The sequence below is a fragment of the Elephantulus edwardii genome, unplaced genomic scaffold, assembly GCF_000299155.1.
Source record: "Elephantulus edwardii isolate Elephantulus edwardi_28Jun2011 unplaced genomic scaffold, EleEdw1.0 scaffold00219, whole genome shotgun sequence".
In the NCBI taxonomy this organism is placed as follows: Eukaryota; Metazoa; Chordata; class Mammalia; order Macroscelidea; family Macroscelididae; genus Elephantulus; species Elephantulus edwardii.
In genome coordinates this window covers 201,776-218,770 of record NW_006399969.1, presented here as the reverse complement: position 1 = coordinate 218,770, position 16,995 = coordinate 201,776, and the positions used below count along the sequence as shown (strand labels likewise).

The 16,995-nt window shown below is 42.2% G+C and overlaps 1 protein-coding gene across 1 annotated transcript in view; it reads left to right on the top strand.

Moving 5' to 3' along the window:
• The window catches only part of LOC102861819 (desumoylating isopeptidase 2-like), a 75,794-nt gene extending 68,848 nt beyond the window's left edge, over positions 1-6,946 (top strand). The window contains exon 5 of the mRNA XM_006898063.1: positions 6,565-6,946. Within this exon, the coding sequence (XP_006898125.1) occupies positions 6,565-6,798 (234 nt within the window). The 3' untranslated portion in view covers positions 6,799-6,946. The remainder of the gene's footprint in view (positions 1-6,564) is intronic.
• Positions 6,947-16,995: the final 10,049 nt, after the last annotated feature.

The window sequence follows — 16,995 nt, the reverse complement described above, 5'->3', positions numbered from 1 at the left end:
TGAAAAAAATGAGAACTGAGGCACAAATAGAGACTTGTATAGCAGTGTTCATAGCAGTGTTATTCACCATCACAAGAACATGGAAACAGCCCAGGTGTCCAACCATAATCTAATGGATTGAGAAATTATAGTTTATTCACGTGATGGAATACTATGCAGCATGCGGGAGCAGTGATTGAATTCAGTCTCATAAGTACAAGTACTACATAAGACCATTATTGTTGAAATAGATAACTAGTAAAACATGTTTGAGGATCCAAGGAGAGGGAGGGTTCGCACAGAGGGGTGAAGATGGGCAGGGGAGTAATCATAGGATTGCACGATTTGATTGACAGAGGCAGGGGTAAGTAAAGGGAATGGGAAAGATCTGGTGGGGAAAATAATGTATATAAACTTTGTAGGTAAACCAGTATAAAAGAAAAGGTTTATTTAAACAAACAAAAAGGTCATTACATACACGGGAAAGAAAGAAAAGACCAAAATGAATGTTAGAGAAGGATCTTAAAAACATGATTTCAAATGGAAGCTCAAGAGGGGCAAAGCTCATTATAACAGAATGTGCCAGGAGCTGGAGGTAGGAATTCAGAAGGGAAAAACACTCCTGACATTTCTCATGCGGAAAGAATTGTAAGACAGATTCAAGCTTCAAGTTGCAATACTGTAGGATTCTATGGGCAAAATCTTGAATGATGCAGAAACCATTAAAAGAAGATGAAAAAAATACAGAGAGTCATACATAGAGTCACAGTACCGAAAATTGGTCAACACTGAACCATTTCAGGAAGTAGTAAATGATCAAGAACCAACGGTAATGAAAGAAGATGTTCAAGCTGCAATAAAGGCATTGGCAAAAAATTGGGCTCCAGGAATTGATGGATCATCAGTTCAAGTATTCGAACCAGCAGCTGCATCCCTGGGTGTACTCACTAGCCAGTGCCACGAAATAAGAGAGTATCTGACCAACTGGCTGAAAGATATTCATATTTGTTCCAATTCCAAATAAAGGTGATTCAACAGAATACAGACATTTTTCAACAATCCCACTTGCAAATAAATCTTGCTGGAGATTATTTGTAAATGGCTAGAACAGAACATTGGCAAAGAATGGCCAGAAATTCAAGCTGGATTCAGAAGAGCCCAGCTTGGATTTCTGGCAGTTCTTTGCCGGTGTCAGATGGAGCTTGACTAAAAGCAGAGACCACCAGAAAGATGTTTACTTGTATTTTATGGACTATGCAAAGGAGTTTGACTATGTGGGTCATAACAAATTATGGCTAACATTGAGGAAATTGGTATTCTCAGAACACTTAATTGTGCTATGTGAAACTTAAGCCAAGACCAAAAACTAGTTGCCTGAACAGAACAAGGGAGCACTACATGGCTTAAAATCCGGGAAGATGGGTATCAGGGTTGGATCCTTTTTCTGTATTTAGTTAGTCTGTATGCTAAGCAAATATTTGACAAGTTGGACTCTGTGAAAAAGAATGTAGCATCAGGGTTAGAGGAAATATCATCAACAATCTGCAATATACAGATGACGTAGTGCGGCTGCAGATAGTAAAGACTTGGAGCACTTACGGCAGAAGATCAAAGACTACTGCCTTCATTGTAGATTGCATCGCTACATCAAGAAAGCAGCAACCATGTTAGCAGCAGTCAAGAAATCAAAAGATATGCTGTTTTGGAGAAATCTGTGCTAAAAAGAGCAAGGATGTCAGTTTAAAGACTCAATGACCATGGTATTTTCAGATTTTTGAGAAAAGGTATCTGAAAGTTGAACAATGAATGAGAAAGACTGAGTAAGAATCAGTCCATTTAATTGTGGTGTTGGTAAACAGTATTAAATATCTCATGGACTGCCAAAAGATCAAACAAAGCTATCTTAGAATAAGTGCAGTTGAAGTGCTTCTTTGAGGCAAAAGTGTGAAACTGTCTCATATACTTTGGACATGTTGTTAGAAGGGGCCAGATTTTAGAAAAAGATATCAAGCTGAGAAAGATAGAGATTTAGTTAAAGAAAGGAAAGCACACACACAGACACACACACACAGTGAGCTAGAGTGACACAGTGACTAGCAGTGGGTGTAAGAATGCAGAGATTTTTGAAGATAGCACAGGACAGGCATGACAGGGTGGTTCATTGAGTGGCTAAGTTGTAGTCAACTTGACAGCACCTGACGACACTGACTAGCCTTGTGCTTGGTACAGGAGTCACTTAGGAAGAATCTGCAAGGACCCTCGTGTCTCACAGAGTAGATCCCCCATCATACACACAGGAGCTCCCCCAAACTTTCCACGTATTTGATCATCTGAATACTGCCAGCTTTGGAAGAAAGGAACTGAGATGACAAAATGAAAGAAGGGTTTCAGATTTCCAAAATTCTTTAGGTGAGAAACTGATAAAACCGTTGTGTGCTGTCAAGTCGCAGCAATCAATAGCTGACCCTCCAGTGGGATTTCTTCAGAGGCATTAAAACACAAGGAAGGAGATAACCGTCTTTCTCCCACAGAGCAGATGATGGATTCAAACCACATGTCTTTGGACTGGCAGCACAAGTCCTTACCACTAAGCCACCAGAATTCCCTTAAGGACCAGATAGTAAATCTTTTAGACTTGTGAGCTAACGGGTCTTAACTCTGCCTTTATCCTTGCAGAGTCATCATCGTTGTGTGCCATCAAGGTGACTACAACTCATAGCCACTCTCTGGGCTGCAGATCTGAGCTTTCTGAGGCTTCATAGCTGTCTCTCTAGCTACAGGTCAAGGTCCTGACCATCACTCTGTTGTTGTTGTTTACCATAGAGTTGGAACCGACTCAAAACTGACCCTCTGGCCAGTTTTCAGAGACATTTAGTCACATGGGAGGAGATGCCCATCATTCTTCTGTGGAGTAGCTGGTGGTCTTGAACCCTTTGGGATTGCAGCATACCTCCTTGCCACTAGGCCACCAGAGCTCACCATCTCCCTAGGGCAATAAATTTCACCCAAGATGAGTATCAGGGTTGGCCAGAGGCTATGATAGGTACCCCCATCTATGCAATTGAGTGCATATAAAACTGTTAAATGTGAATGTGGTGGATTGATGATGTGATAGCAGTTTCCTTATTGCAGTATAGTATTACAGTTACACAGGACTTGATGATTGGAAGAAGATGAGTGGATGGCATATGAAATATCTCTGTTCTTCCAGCTGTATGCAAGGCTCTATAGTTACCCAAAAATAACTTTTTAAATGATGAATCAGCAGATGTTGAATTTTATGTGTGTATATATTTGTATAATGGTAAAAAGTTTTAAAATTATACTTGTTACGGGAGCTCTGATGGACTAGTGGCAAGAAGCTGCACTACAATCCCCAAGGTATGCGGTTCAAATCCACCTGTTCCGCTGGAGAAGGAAGGGCAGTCTCCTGCTGTGCCAGTCGGATCTGACTTGACAGTTCACAAGGGGGGAGGGAATATATACACACACACACTCATAGACTAAAATGAGAATCTACAAATTGTTGCTTAAATAAATAAGGAAAAACTCCTTACAGTTGAAAACAAACCAATAGGAGGAATGGTAGAGTCACTAAATGGCCATTTGGTGATGATCTGGGTAATAGAGAAGTCAGGCAGGTGTCCTCAGTATCCGGAAGTAGTAGGTGAGTCATTGGTTAGGGGTAGAATATGTGCTTATTACCGGGGGTACCTCCCCACAAAGCACTTTGTAATTATAGAAGGTCACATTATGGTGGAGTCACCAGGAAGCCGCCTTGCTAACCCGTCAGAATGGTGGCCATTTCTGGATGTGTTGGGCTGATAACCACAAGGCCACCCACCCCAGGCTGATCAAGTCACCAGTCTCTCTGAGGAGGGAAGTTGGGCCTCTCTTCCTGTTAGGAATTGCAGCCTTGGCACCATGATGGGGGACCGCTTCGAGTTCCACCCTGCACAGTAGCAATGAGTTTTTGAGAGTGGTAACACCGTATGTCATCCCAGGTGACTCCAAGGAGGACATGTGTCCCTCCCTGTGGATCCTACATCTAACATGGGAAACATGAGATTAACCTAGCAAGTAAAGACGGAGCAATCAAGGAAGAAAATGGAATTCATGATGATCATGGGTTGGTCCTGGACTGGGGGAGAACATGCTTTAAAAGACATTTAGTGAAAGTTGAAATTTAGCATGGATTAGGTCATTTTCATTTATCAAAGACAAATTTCCAGATAAGGACTTGCACTGCCAGCCCAAAGGCACATGGTCAAATCCACCAGCTGTCGCCGAGGAGAAAGGTGAGCCTTCTCGTTCTGTTCAGTTCACAGCCTCTGAACACTCGGAGGATCAGCTCTGAGTTGGTTCTGACTCGACAGCACAGAAGAACAATAACATCATCCCTCTGTCGAGAGCCTGGGCAGCACAGTGGTTAAAGCACTCGGCTGCTAACCAGAAGGTTGGTGGTTGAGACCACTGCAGGAGGAAGATGCGGCATCCCCTTCCATGAAGGTCACAGCTTTGGCTGGCCTGTGGGGCCATTCTGCCTTGTCTCCCAAGACCCTGTGATTTAGAATTGGCGTGCCAGCATGATGCAAGGGGCTAAGGGATCCCACTGCATGCTCTGTCCTCCCCTGTGATCTTCTGGAGAATGCCTGGAGCTGCTTATGGGCCAGCTTACATTGTTTCCCTGTAAAACCATTCACTCCTCTCTCCCACCATTCTTAGATCTAACCTTAGGTCCTTGAAAGTATGGTTCTTCGATACATGGTTTCTTGTTATTGTTAGATATCATCAAGTCAGCTAGGAATCCTAGCGACCCTGTGAAGGGCAGATCTGAACCCTGCCCTGTAGCATAGGTGTTAAAGGGTGGCAGGAGGAAGGAAATTTTTGTTGGCTTGCTCCCTAGTTGTTCAGGGTGTTGAGGTGCATAGCACATAAAATGCGCTACATTAACCCATTCCTGATGCACGTTTTTGTGGCATGAGTTGCACTGGATGTCGCTTTCCTGAGTCCTGAGCTCCTGATTGTGGCCACACTGTTGGTGGAGCATTCACATCCTGGTTGTCAGTCTCGCCTTGGTACGAAATGTAGTCCACAGGGAGAGACCTATGTCTCTTGTAGGTTTCGTGTCTGCCCCTCCTTTCTCCCAGATCTTGTTAACATGCACATGTGTGTTAAATACATTTAGAACCCCCCTTCCTCTGTGTGCCCATTGGTTCTATGATAGATTCTGGGCAAATGGAAATGTTCTGGTCAGAACATGCTACCTTCTCACATGTGGAACCAGCCTTTTCCCCCTGTTATAGAGAGAGTTGTACTATTTCACAGGAATGAGAGAGTTGTACTATTTCACATGAATGCAGTAACCATTCAGGAGTAGAGCTAAACCTTTAAGGAGCAAAGTTGTGTTTCATAATCACAGATGTCTGCTTACCAAAATGTTAGCTAATTTGGGGACTGATATTTTAAAGCCTCTTTCCAAAGTCATCAACTGAGTGAGACTCAGATAATTTGATGGTAATTTTGGCATGCTTGAGGACAGAGCACCTAGGACCATGGATTGGTTGAAATTTCCTTCCCAGAAGAGACAGAAGGTACTAGAAAGTTAGTCTGAGGAAGTTACCAGGACTTCCTGTGTGCCGTTGGAAATAGTGCACAGGAACCATGCCCTCAGTATTGGGGTGAGAAGCGGGTGCTGCAGGGGTTCCTTGGACCCTGAATCTGCAGAGACGATGATCAGACTTCTGTCAGTAGACCCACTTCTGAGCCAGGACCCATCAGAGAGAAGTTTGCCTATGGACTAGTGGACTCTTTGGAAGAGTGGGTCAGGGACAGGAGGAAGGGTGGACTGCAGGTCAGGTAAGGAGAAAATACTTTGGGAAGAAGGAAATTGAAGCTAAAAATTAGCCATTTGGTAGAGAGCATTATGCTGAGTGAACTAACTCAGGCTTATAAGGATGAATACTGCATAGGACCATTATTGTAAAAATAGAAGGATAACTAGTAAGAAGTGGATAAAAGTCCATAGAAGGAAAAGGACAGAACAGGGAGGCTGGAGGTGGGAAGAGGAAATCACAAGGTCATAGAGTTTGGTGGGTTGGGGCAAGGGGTGAAGGAATTGGAGAAGATCCAGTTGTGACCTGAAAAGACGAGATAATAGTGGGCATAGGTCAGTGGTAATTAATTTTATAAAACACATATGGGGATGATCATATGAAGCACAACGTGAAACGCTGTGTACATGAATGAAACAAAATGCTTATGAATTTTCTATGTAAACTAATATATCTTTTTTTAATTAGTCATTTGATTTGGTTTTTCTGACTGCCTAGGGCCTCTTTTGCTCTGCTGAGATCCTGGCTTGGCACAAGTCCTTCCTGCATCGTTCAAATGCAAAGGAAGGAGCTGACAGCAGGCACCCAGTTCCAAAGTCCAGGAGCTGTGCCCACACAGATCAGGTGGCCTATCCTCTGAGGCCCGAGATGGCAGTGGGCCACAGAGACAGCTCTGTAAATCCATCTTCCTCCTGCGTGTCCTCTCTAGGTGACCCTGCCTCTCCTAATGCACTCCCTTTCCCCTCTGCAGATCCTCTGTGGGAAAGAGATTCCTCGCTGGATCAATCGGCTGGCCTACTTCAGTTCCTGTATCCCCTTCCTGCAGAGCTGTCTCCCGAAGGAGTGGCTGACCCCAGCCGCTCTGCAGTCCAGCGTCAGCCAGGAGCTGCAGGAGGAGCTGGAGGAGGCGGAGGACGCAGCCGCCTCGGCATCCATGGCCAGCACAGGGGCCACCTCCAGATCTGGCCACCACACGAAACTCTAAGCTCTCCAGAGTCACACGGCCCGAACTGGCGCTGGCGGTTTGAGTATCACTAGAGGAAAGCAGAAATGAAACATCTTTTGGATATTTTGTATGCAAAGATGGTTCTCCCCCAAATCCCAGTTTCTCAGCTCAGGATTCTATTTGTAATTAAAAAAAAATCACTTGGCGCAAGAGGGAGAACTTTGTAGGAAGCCACCCTCTGATTTTTTACCCACTTGTAAATCGGGCTGACTTCTGTTTTCTACGAGCTCTGTTATGTTTACAGTATTTTGTACACTGTTTACAACTCTTGCATGGACTCCTGCCACGTAAGGAAGAGAGGCTTCATCCCTCCTGAACTGGGTGGGTAGCCTTCGTTTGCTCCTGACCGTTGTCGAGCTCTGGCACAAACCCTAGGCACACAGATGGTACTTGATGCTAGTACCGTCACCATCACCTGCGCGCAAGAATTGTCTTTTCGAATTTTTGTCTGTTTTTGTTCTTAAAGCTTCGTGCACCAGGATGCAGGCAGCCGCTCGGACGGAGGTGAAGGAGCACCTGGGGGAACGTGCGTCCGCATGATCAGAGCCCCACCACCACCACCAGGGGGCCAACTCTCCTTTCTCCTCCCATGAGCACACCTGCGAGGGTCCGTCCAGCAATCAATCGTCCGCCCAATGGAGCCGGGCATCCTGGGTGCCGCCTGTCTGGATGCCTCTTTCTTGGAATTAGGATGTTTTCTTAAAGGGTCTCCTCGCTAATCATTGATAAGTATTTTTGCACATTTGGGCGTGGGTGGGAGGGTCTCATTTTTATTTAAATACTTAACCAATTTCCTTCCCGCACAAGATTTGGTTGACGGGGTAGGAAGATACAAAGTGGTAGACTTTGGCTTAGCAGTGCGAGTTGACATTCAACTGCTTTTAACTCTTCGGGCTGCCTTTTATACTAGATCTTTAAAACCAGAGTCTAAAATAACACACTCCAAAAAAGAGAACTCTTTTGATATTTCATACTTTCGACGTATTCTGTCAGGAAGAGTATATCAGAGTTTGTTTATTTGCCATGGGAATAGTTTGTCCTAATAAGTAGGATTACCTACAGCCTCATTCATCGCAAATTCAAAAGTCATAATTGTGTGTCTTAAAAAACTCATCTTTTTATGTTCTTTTAAATATTCTCTACACTAAGAATGAAATCCTCACCGCAGATAAGCACTCCCAGTCGGAAACTTCTCCTCCCGGTTCGATCCGTAGATGTGAGAATCAAGTTGTTATTTGTAAAATGAGATACTTCTGCCTTAAGAATGAATGTCCTACATAAAATACTGGATGCAGTATATAAATTACCCAAGGCAGTGACCAGCTTTATATATACATGTGTACATATATATATCTTGTCGGTTTAAAAATCATCTACATTTATTTAAAGTTCTATATTGGATTGTTTGCTCTGAGTGAAGGTACCCAAGCTCTCTGTAAACCACATCTTTAACTTTTCCGTAGGCTAATTTTTTTATTGCTTTTTCTACTTAAGCACACCCTGTTCTTGGGGAGAATAAACCTTGGGTTAGGATCGTCAACCCTAAGAAGATAAAACTACTTCACCTGATTTTTTTTTTTAACTTTTGTTTCCACAGAGGAAAGCTTATTCAAAGATGTCCGTTTTTTAGGGGCAGAGCACTTGTTTAAATAGCTGTGACTAAAGCAAAGGCTGTGCCATTATTACTGGGCTTGGTTTGGGTCTGAAAATGAGATTTATTTAGCATGACACAGAAAGGCTGTACCAGGTTATTGGAAAGGATTTGGTGCTGTTTGTGTCGAGATGATGCATCTGTATATGTCGGATTATAGGCTTTCCTAATTAAACACAGTTTAAGTCTGGGCCACTGACCAGCAGAAGGAAGCAGCTGTGAGCTCAGCACTTCTTGGTGAGGAGCCAGGAGCCTCCGCTTTGTGATTACCCAGGATCAAGCAGCTCAGCACACAGGATTTTGCAGCTCTGTTGTCTTTCCTATCATCGGCATCATTTGAAGTTTAAAAATCATAGGAAGGGTTCTCATAGATAAGAGTAGCCCAAGATGAGTTATCACAGCAAAGACCAATAGAACTCTAGACAGGGGCTTGCTTGCAATCCAGTTGTATCTGAGGTTCAGGAATAAGTGGTTAAACTTTGGAAAATGTTTCTTAAATTGTGCCCTCTTCTACAGTTCAAAATTAAGAATGGGTTTAATTAACTAGCTTTTCTCTGCCTTTTAGAAGAAAAGTCTGGTTGTTCTGCAGCCAGTCTTTCGTTAAGAGAAGTCCTGTATCAAAAACTCCAACATTAGGACACGTGTGGTGTGATGGAGTCAGGTGTTTTAATGAGTGCACATTTCTCATAGTGGACAGTAATAAGAGTGTCAGAAGCCGCCGGTTTCTCTTCTTGTTGTGTTTTGGTTTTTGTAAACCCTAAGGAGGTAGCATCAGCTTTGGACCATGTATGGTTTGTAGAATCATAGACGGTGCTGGTTCTGTGGTAGAGCGCATGAAATCCAGCCTGCTATTGCTCAGATCCACAGCAGTAGTGCAAGGTACCCTTCACCAGCATTCATACGAGGCAGGGAGTCCTGCTATTAGTTCATCGATCCATCCGTGACTGAGGAGATTGAACACTCCAGACAGCTCCAGGACTCTGAGCCCACGGCTTCTTCCATCCTAAAACGGGTAGAAACACATTCACTGCTTCAGGGTTCTCATTCGTGTGTGTTTGGTGTCTCCTTTTCTCTAAGATGCTCTAATTTTGATACATGCTCTATTTTTCTTTAAATCCTGTTTAAAAGATTTGTGGAGTGACCTGCATTTCACTATGATTTTAGAGTGCAGCTGCATCGTGAGCATTTCATTCTGTGCCCCATTAGCACACACATACATCTTCACTGGTGAAAGGTGTTAGAGAAGTTTCCTGAACCTGAAGATAAATTCTCGTGATGTTGAATGCACGTGTGCTTTCATTCATAGTGTTTATATATATTCAAAAAAGAGAGGCCAGGAATCTTCAATTTTGCTACCTTAATCTATAGCATTGGGTTATCATGTTAAAACATTGAAATACATCGATTTATTAAAAATAATACTTTTATAAGAAACGTTTTCTAGTCTTTCCTCCAGGAGGCTGCAACTTTTGTGGATTTGTGGTGGGAAACAGGGCAGGGGTTAATTTTTAACTCAAGAATCCCACAAACTGTGGCCAGCCCCTCTTAAGCAAGTGTCTGTCTTATATTCACAGGAATAATGACTCAAATTTACTGCTCTTGAGCTTCACACACTTAGATCTCCCCAAAACCCCCTAGCAACACCTCCTGACAGCTTCTGTGGGCAAAAGCCGGGTGAGGGAGGGAGGAAATACCCCCCACCTGCCACCAGGAATGAGTGCAAGGGAAGCCCGGAAGGGGGTGGCTTCTCCCTCCTGATTTGCAGGAAGGAACAAGAAAAACATTCATTTCACCCCTTAGTACAAGAAACTGACAGACAAGCGTGTCTACCCTTCTGAGCACATTTTCAACAGTAAGACAAAAATCCTCACCACCAATAACCGTGATAGGTGGGAGAAGATTGAATTGTCATCTACTTCATCTTAAATGGATTCAGTCAATACCCTTGGCACCAGCAGTCAGGAAATCAAGACATTGGACTGGGCAAATCTGCTGTCGGGGACCTCTCCAAAGTGCCGAGGAGCCATGATGTCCACTTGATGTCCCCTGCTTTCGGGTGATGGTTGTTTCAGTCACTTGGCTGTGCATCTGAGAGAGCTGGACAATGAATAAGAATGACAGGAGAGAAATCAATGCCTTTGAGTTGTGGTGGTGGTGAAGTAGTGAATATGCCATGGATTGCCAAAAGAACAAACATGGCTTGGAGAAGGTTCAGGCAGAATGCTCTTAGAGGCAGAAGTACAAAGCTTAGTTTCACATGCTCAGCATATGTTGCTAGATGGAACTTACCCTTGGAAAGTGACATCAAAGTTAACATCAAAGCTAGCAATAGGCTTTTTGTGTCAGAGGATGAGGATGGCACAGGATAGGACAGGGTTCAGACCTGCTGTTCACAGGGTCGGTGTAAGTTGTACTTAATGTTAACAACAGCAAGAGCTAGGTGACTGGGCTCATTTCCCATGAGCCTGTTCTTCACACTTTAATCCTGACCGCCCACCTTGTGCTTCCACTGGCCTCTCCACTTCTAACCACATGTTCCTCTCAATTGAATAACTTCTCTTTAAATAAGTATTAGATAAATGTTTTCTTGTGGTCAGTATCCGTCCACTCAGTAGAAATCAACACATTTGTATCACCCCAAGAAACAAGAATCCTTGAAAAAGGGAACCAGGAGGTTACAAACTAGGATCTACCGAGGTATCTTCAAAGTCCTGCCTGCAGGAAGGATGCCAATGCTGTGGACATTTAAAACAAAATCTTGTATTAATTTTTTATCTTACTGCTTTATTATTATTCCTAAAGTTTTCATCACGCCTTGTTCTCTGTGTTAGTAAATATTAATAGCTTCATGGTATGCTTTTCAAGACAGCCAAATCCTTAAGGGTTCAAACCCAACAAATTACTAATTCTCTGTTCTTTCCCCAGAAGGAAAATCCCAAAGATTTTCCCCAACCCTTTACTGGCCTGTGAGAATAGGTTCTTTGCTGTCAAGGCCAAAGAGAAAGCCACTAGAGAAGAGTCTCCTGTCCACTAGATGCAGGAGCATTGGGGCCCGCCTGTGCTGGCTGGGAGGGTTTGGGGATCCCAGCTGAGAATACACTGACCCTGTGCTGTTGCAGTTAAACCATCTTTGAATCCCTCCCTGACACCACACCCCTCATCCCACACCACATCTGATGTCTGGTTCTGCCAAGCACCCCAATACTTGGTGGGACTCCTAGATAGACCCAACCTGTCAGCACACCCCAGTGACCTGTGGAACCTTCCACCTGATAATCACAAGCTTTACAGAGGGAGCCCTGTGCCACCTCATGCTCATTACCTGGTGGTTGGGGCCTTGGGAATGGCATTGCTAGAATCCCTTAGCCTGACCCATTGAAGATGGAGTGAGTGAGGAGTCTTCATTTCTGCACAAAAGAGGTATATGAGTTTAACAAGAGGGTGAAGGATTAGACAAGGGAAAGCAATTCCACTTCCCTAGGATCTTTGGTCATGATTGTGAATACCCATCCAAACAGCAGTATTTTCAGGTCAGAAAAGTAGAATAAAGACTAGGAAAGCTAGGATGGCCAGAGTCAGCCCTAAACAAAGGTGGAAGAAAATGCATGCTTTTCTCCCACAGATACCAGGGAGGGTGCTCTGAAAATGCTTTCATGGTGCTGTGCTAGCTTGGTATCCACAGTAGGCCTGTTTCCCCACTCAAGAGTCGCTTTGGGGCTGGAAGGCCTGTGGGTTTTGAGAGTGAGAGGAGGTGTTCTTATGCTCCATGCTGTGTGAGAGCCTTCCTGTCCTTTTTCATCCAATCCTCACAACAGCCTGTGACATTGTTCCAACATTACACCAAGGGATCTGGGAGGTGGTTAGTCTGTGACTACACATATCCAAACCTACCCCCTAGAGGAAAGCCCATGTTTAAATCTAGCTAGTTTCAAAGTTGCTACTCTTTCTAGTCAATCACGCAGCTTTTCTGTAATGGACATAACACCAGTCCCACATAAACAAGGAGCAGAATCTGCCTTTTTTTTAAAGCTCAGGTGATTCTCAAGGGCAATGATGTCACTTTAGTGTGCACTTGATTCACACTACAGTGTTTCCAGTTGCCTGTTATGCATCTGAGAGCTGGACAATGAATAAGGATGATAGAAGAACCAGTGCATTTGAGGTGTGGATAAGAGTGTTGATTATGCCATAGACTGCCAAAAGAACAAACAGCCTTGGAGAAAGTGCAATTGGAGTGATCCTTGGAGGCAAGATGGCAAAGCTTCATCACATTCATTGGACATGTAGGAGAGGCTAATAATATTTTTGAGTACAGTAATGGAAGATAAGTGTGAGGATGGAAGGCACTTGAAATACGACTGGGAAAGAACAGCCTCCTTGAAGTAGAATCTACCTTGATGATGTGGATGGAGTAAAGCTTTCACCCAGTGAAGGATCTTCAGTTGCTGATGTGGTAAAACTCAAAATGTGAAGTAACTGTAATGTCCAAAGCAAGGATCTAGAAAAACTAAAAGTTGTCGAAAATTAAATGGAAGACATAAAGATTGACATTCTAGGTATTAATGAGTTGATGGCATTGGCCATTTTGATGGATAATCATTTCATCTTTACTGGGAACACATAAAATGTTTTAAAACTAATCTGAAGTACAATGCTGTCGGTAATAGTCTAGTACCTATACAAGGATGGCCTGTTACTACAACTACTACTCAAATACATGCACTAGCCACTGAAGCCAAAAATTATGAAATTGAGGATTTCTCCCTACATCTGAATTTAAGATGCAATCAAGAAGCATTGATAATAACTGCTGACAGGAATGCAAAAGTTAGAAAAAGGGATTAGTAGTTGGAAAAATATGTCCTTGGTAAAAGAAATGAGGCCACAGATCACACGGTAGAATGCTAGTACCTTTTTAAAAAAAACTTAAGTGGTAACTATACACATGGCACATAACAACAACAATCCACATGGACTTTACATGATGGAATATCAGGTTCACAACTTTGGAAATAATCTGGAAAAGTTCAACATCAGTAATCAACATAAGGCCAGGGGCTGGCTGTCAGACATCAATTACCAGAAATTGATGTCAGTCATCAATTACAAGAAAGTTCAAACTACAGCTGAGAAAAATGAAAACAGGCCTGTGAGAGCCAAAATAAGACCCTGAAATTAACTCACCTGAATTTTAAAAATATCTCCACATCCAAAAACTACTCCAACAGGGTAAGAAGGGAAACCACAGACTGGGAAAAAGTATTTAGTAATAACATGTCTGATAAGGAACTTATATCTAGAATTTATAGAATATTCAAATACCACACAAAATAAAAGTAAGCAGCCCAGTTGCCAAATGGCCACAGGATATGAACAGACCCTTCACCGAAGAAGACATTCAGATTGAATAAACACATGAAGAAATGTTCGAAATCCCTAACTCTTAAGAGAGATGCAAATCAAAACAACTGTATCATCTCACCCCAGTAAGAATAACAAAATTTAACAGAGCAGCAAACAACAAATATTGGAAGGGTTATGGAGAAACTGGAACCCTTAATCACTGTTGGTGGGAGTGTAAAATGGTGCAACCACTATGGAAGGCTGTATGGTACTTTCTCCAAAAGTTGTTAATAGAGATACCATTTGACCCAGCAATTCCACTACTGGGTAAATGTACTCTAAAGAGACCATAACTGCCACCAAGCATATATAAGCATGTCCATGTTTATTGCTGTGTTGTTCACAATAGCAAAGTGTTGGAAACAACCCAAGTGCCCATCAACAAATGAATGGATAGTGAAACTGTGGTATATTCACACAGTGGAATACTATGCTGCATTGAAAAACAACTCATGAAATATTACAAAGTGGGTGACCATGGAGAACATTATGCTGAGTGAAATATCTCAGTCACAAAAAGACAAATACTGCATAATGCCACTGTTACAGAACAGGACTGATATAGAGGTTGGGGGGAAACTAAGAAAAAAGGGAATAAATAATGTGCATGGCATTGAAACAGATGAGGGAGAGAACTGTATAAAAGGAATATATTATTAGGTATTATTGGCATGACAAGAGCCCAGAATAAGTTGCACAGTAGAGTGATCAGGGGTGGGAGTTGGGGGGCATGACTATAACAATAAAAGAACTTTTTTCCTAAAGAAAAAAGTGAACTAGGAAGTGGGGTACAGGGAGGAAAATGTGCAACAATGAATGAATGGAAATGCAAGTTCTTTATAAACCTATTTTTAAAAAATTAAAAATATATATATATACATACACACACAGACCCAGAAACCACACACACACACAATCTCCAAGAACAGATTTGAAGCAATGGACACAATAAACCAAAGACCAAACAAGTTATGGGATGACCACAAGGATATCATCCATGAAGAAAACCAAAGGTCATTACAAAGACAGGAAAGACCAACACAGATGTCAGAAGGCACTCAGAAACTTTCTCTTGAGCAAAGAAGCTAAAGCAAAAGAGAGATGATCGCTTCTCGGCCTTTCTGCTAAGATCAAGTGTAAAAGATAGAGATGAAGAACAGAGAGGAGAGCCAATTTCAGTGGGCAACATGAGAAGGGAATGTGTTACAATGAAACATGCACACCTGGAAATGGCATTTCTCAAAAGAATTCAAGCTTCAGGTTGCAATACTGAATGATTCTTAAGAGAAAAATACTGAATGAGGCAGAATTATCAAAGGAAAATGAAAGAAATACATGGTCACCATGCAGTGGTACTGAAGGATGAAGTCCAGGGTACACTGAACATATGGGGGGGGCGTGCGCTGAAAGGTTGGAATTATAAAGAGACTAGTAAATATACTGAACACTAATTACCAAAGAAGAGATGAGTTGTACAAGGACATCTATGAAGAAAGTACAAAGGTCATTACAAAGACAAGGTGCAGGGGGAGAAAAGACAAATGGATTTTAAATGAGACTGAAACTTGCACTGGGACAAAAAGAATCCAAAACAAGGGGCAGGAGTGCTGCAGTAAGAGAAATGAAGGTTTCAAAAGACAAATCGAGAAGACAAAGCAAAGCATTATGGTGAAATATGCAAGGAGCCTATTGGAGAAATGATGATAGTTATAGAAAGGCATTAAGTCTTTGTTCATGGAATTGCTATGAGTCCTGCTCAACTCAACAGCAATCAGCAACAACAACTTGCAAGGAGCTGGAGTTAGAGAACTAAGAACACGCTCAGCATTTCTCAAACAGAGAATTTGAAAAGCACATTCAAACCTCAAGTTGCAACAGTGACATATTCCACATGCAAAATTTTGAATGATACAGGAAGCATCAAAAGATGGAAGGGAATACACAGAGTCACTGTACCAAAAACAATTGATGGACACTGAAACATTTCAGGAAGTAGCATATGATCAAGAACCAATAGAACTGATGATTCAAGTACGTCCAAGCTGTGCAGACGGCAGTGGGAATAATAAGGCCGCAGTTGCTACTGATGACATACTAATTGAGATGTTTCAGGAAAGAGACGCAGATTGGACATGTTCACCAGGCTCTGTCAACAAATATGGACGACACTACTTACTCAACTCACCGGAAGACAACTGTATTTGTTCCCATTCCCAAAAAAGGAGATACACCAGAATACATAAACTATTGAACAATATTATTAAAGTCACATTCAAGTAAAATCTTGCTAAAGGTTATTTTTAAATTGCTGGAACAGTCATCAACAGAGAACTTCCAGAAATTCAAACTGGATTCAGAAGAGACCATGGCACAAGGGATATCATTGCTGGTGTCAGATGGATCACTAATAAAAGCAAAAAAATAAATATGTTTCTTTGTGCTGTTGGTCTTTTTAAATGGAAAAGCATTTGACAATGTGGGTCATGATAAATTATGGAAAACACTGAGAAGAATGGGAATCCTAGGATACTTAGTTGTGCTCATGAGAAACATAGACTGAGAGGCAATTGTTGAATAGAACAAGGGAACACTAATATCAGAAAAAAGTGTGTGATTGGAACATGGAATGTGGGAACCATGAATGTAGGAAAATTAGAAATCGTTAAGAAAGAAATGGAACGCATAAATATTGACATACTAGGCATTGGAGAGATGAGATGGACTGGCATGGGGCATTTTGAGTCAGATGATCATATGATATATTCTGGAGATGAAAAGGTGAGGAAAAATGGAGTTGCTTTCATAGTTAAAAAAGAAATTTCTAGATCCATCTTGAAGTACAATATTGTGAGTAATAGGATTATATCCATACGCTTACAAGGAAGTCCAGTGAACACTACTATCATCCAGATATATGCACCAACGACGAGAGCCAAAAAAGAAGAAATAGATGATTTCTACCAACCCTTACAGTCGGAGATGGATCGAACGTGCAATCAAGATGCATTGATAATAATGGGTGACTGGAATGCAAAAGTTGGGAACAGGGAAGAAGAATCAGTAGTTGGAAAACATGGACTTGGTGACAGAAATGAAGCTGGAGATAGAATGATTGAATTTTG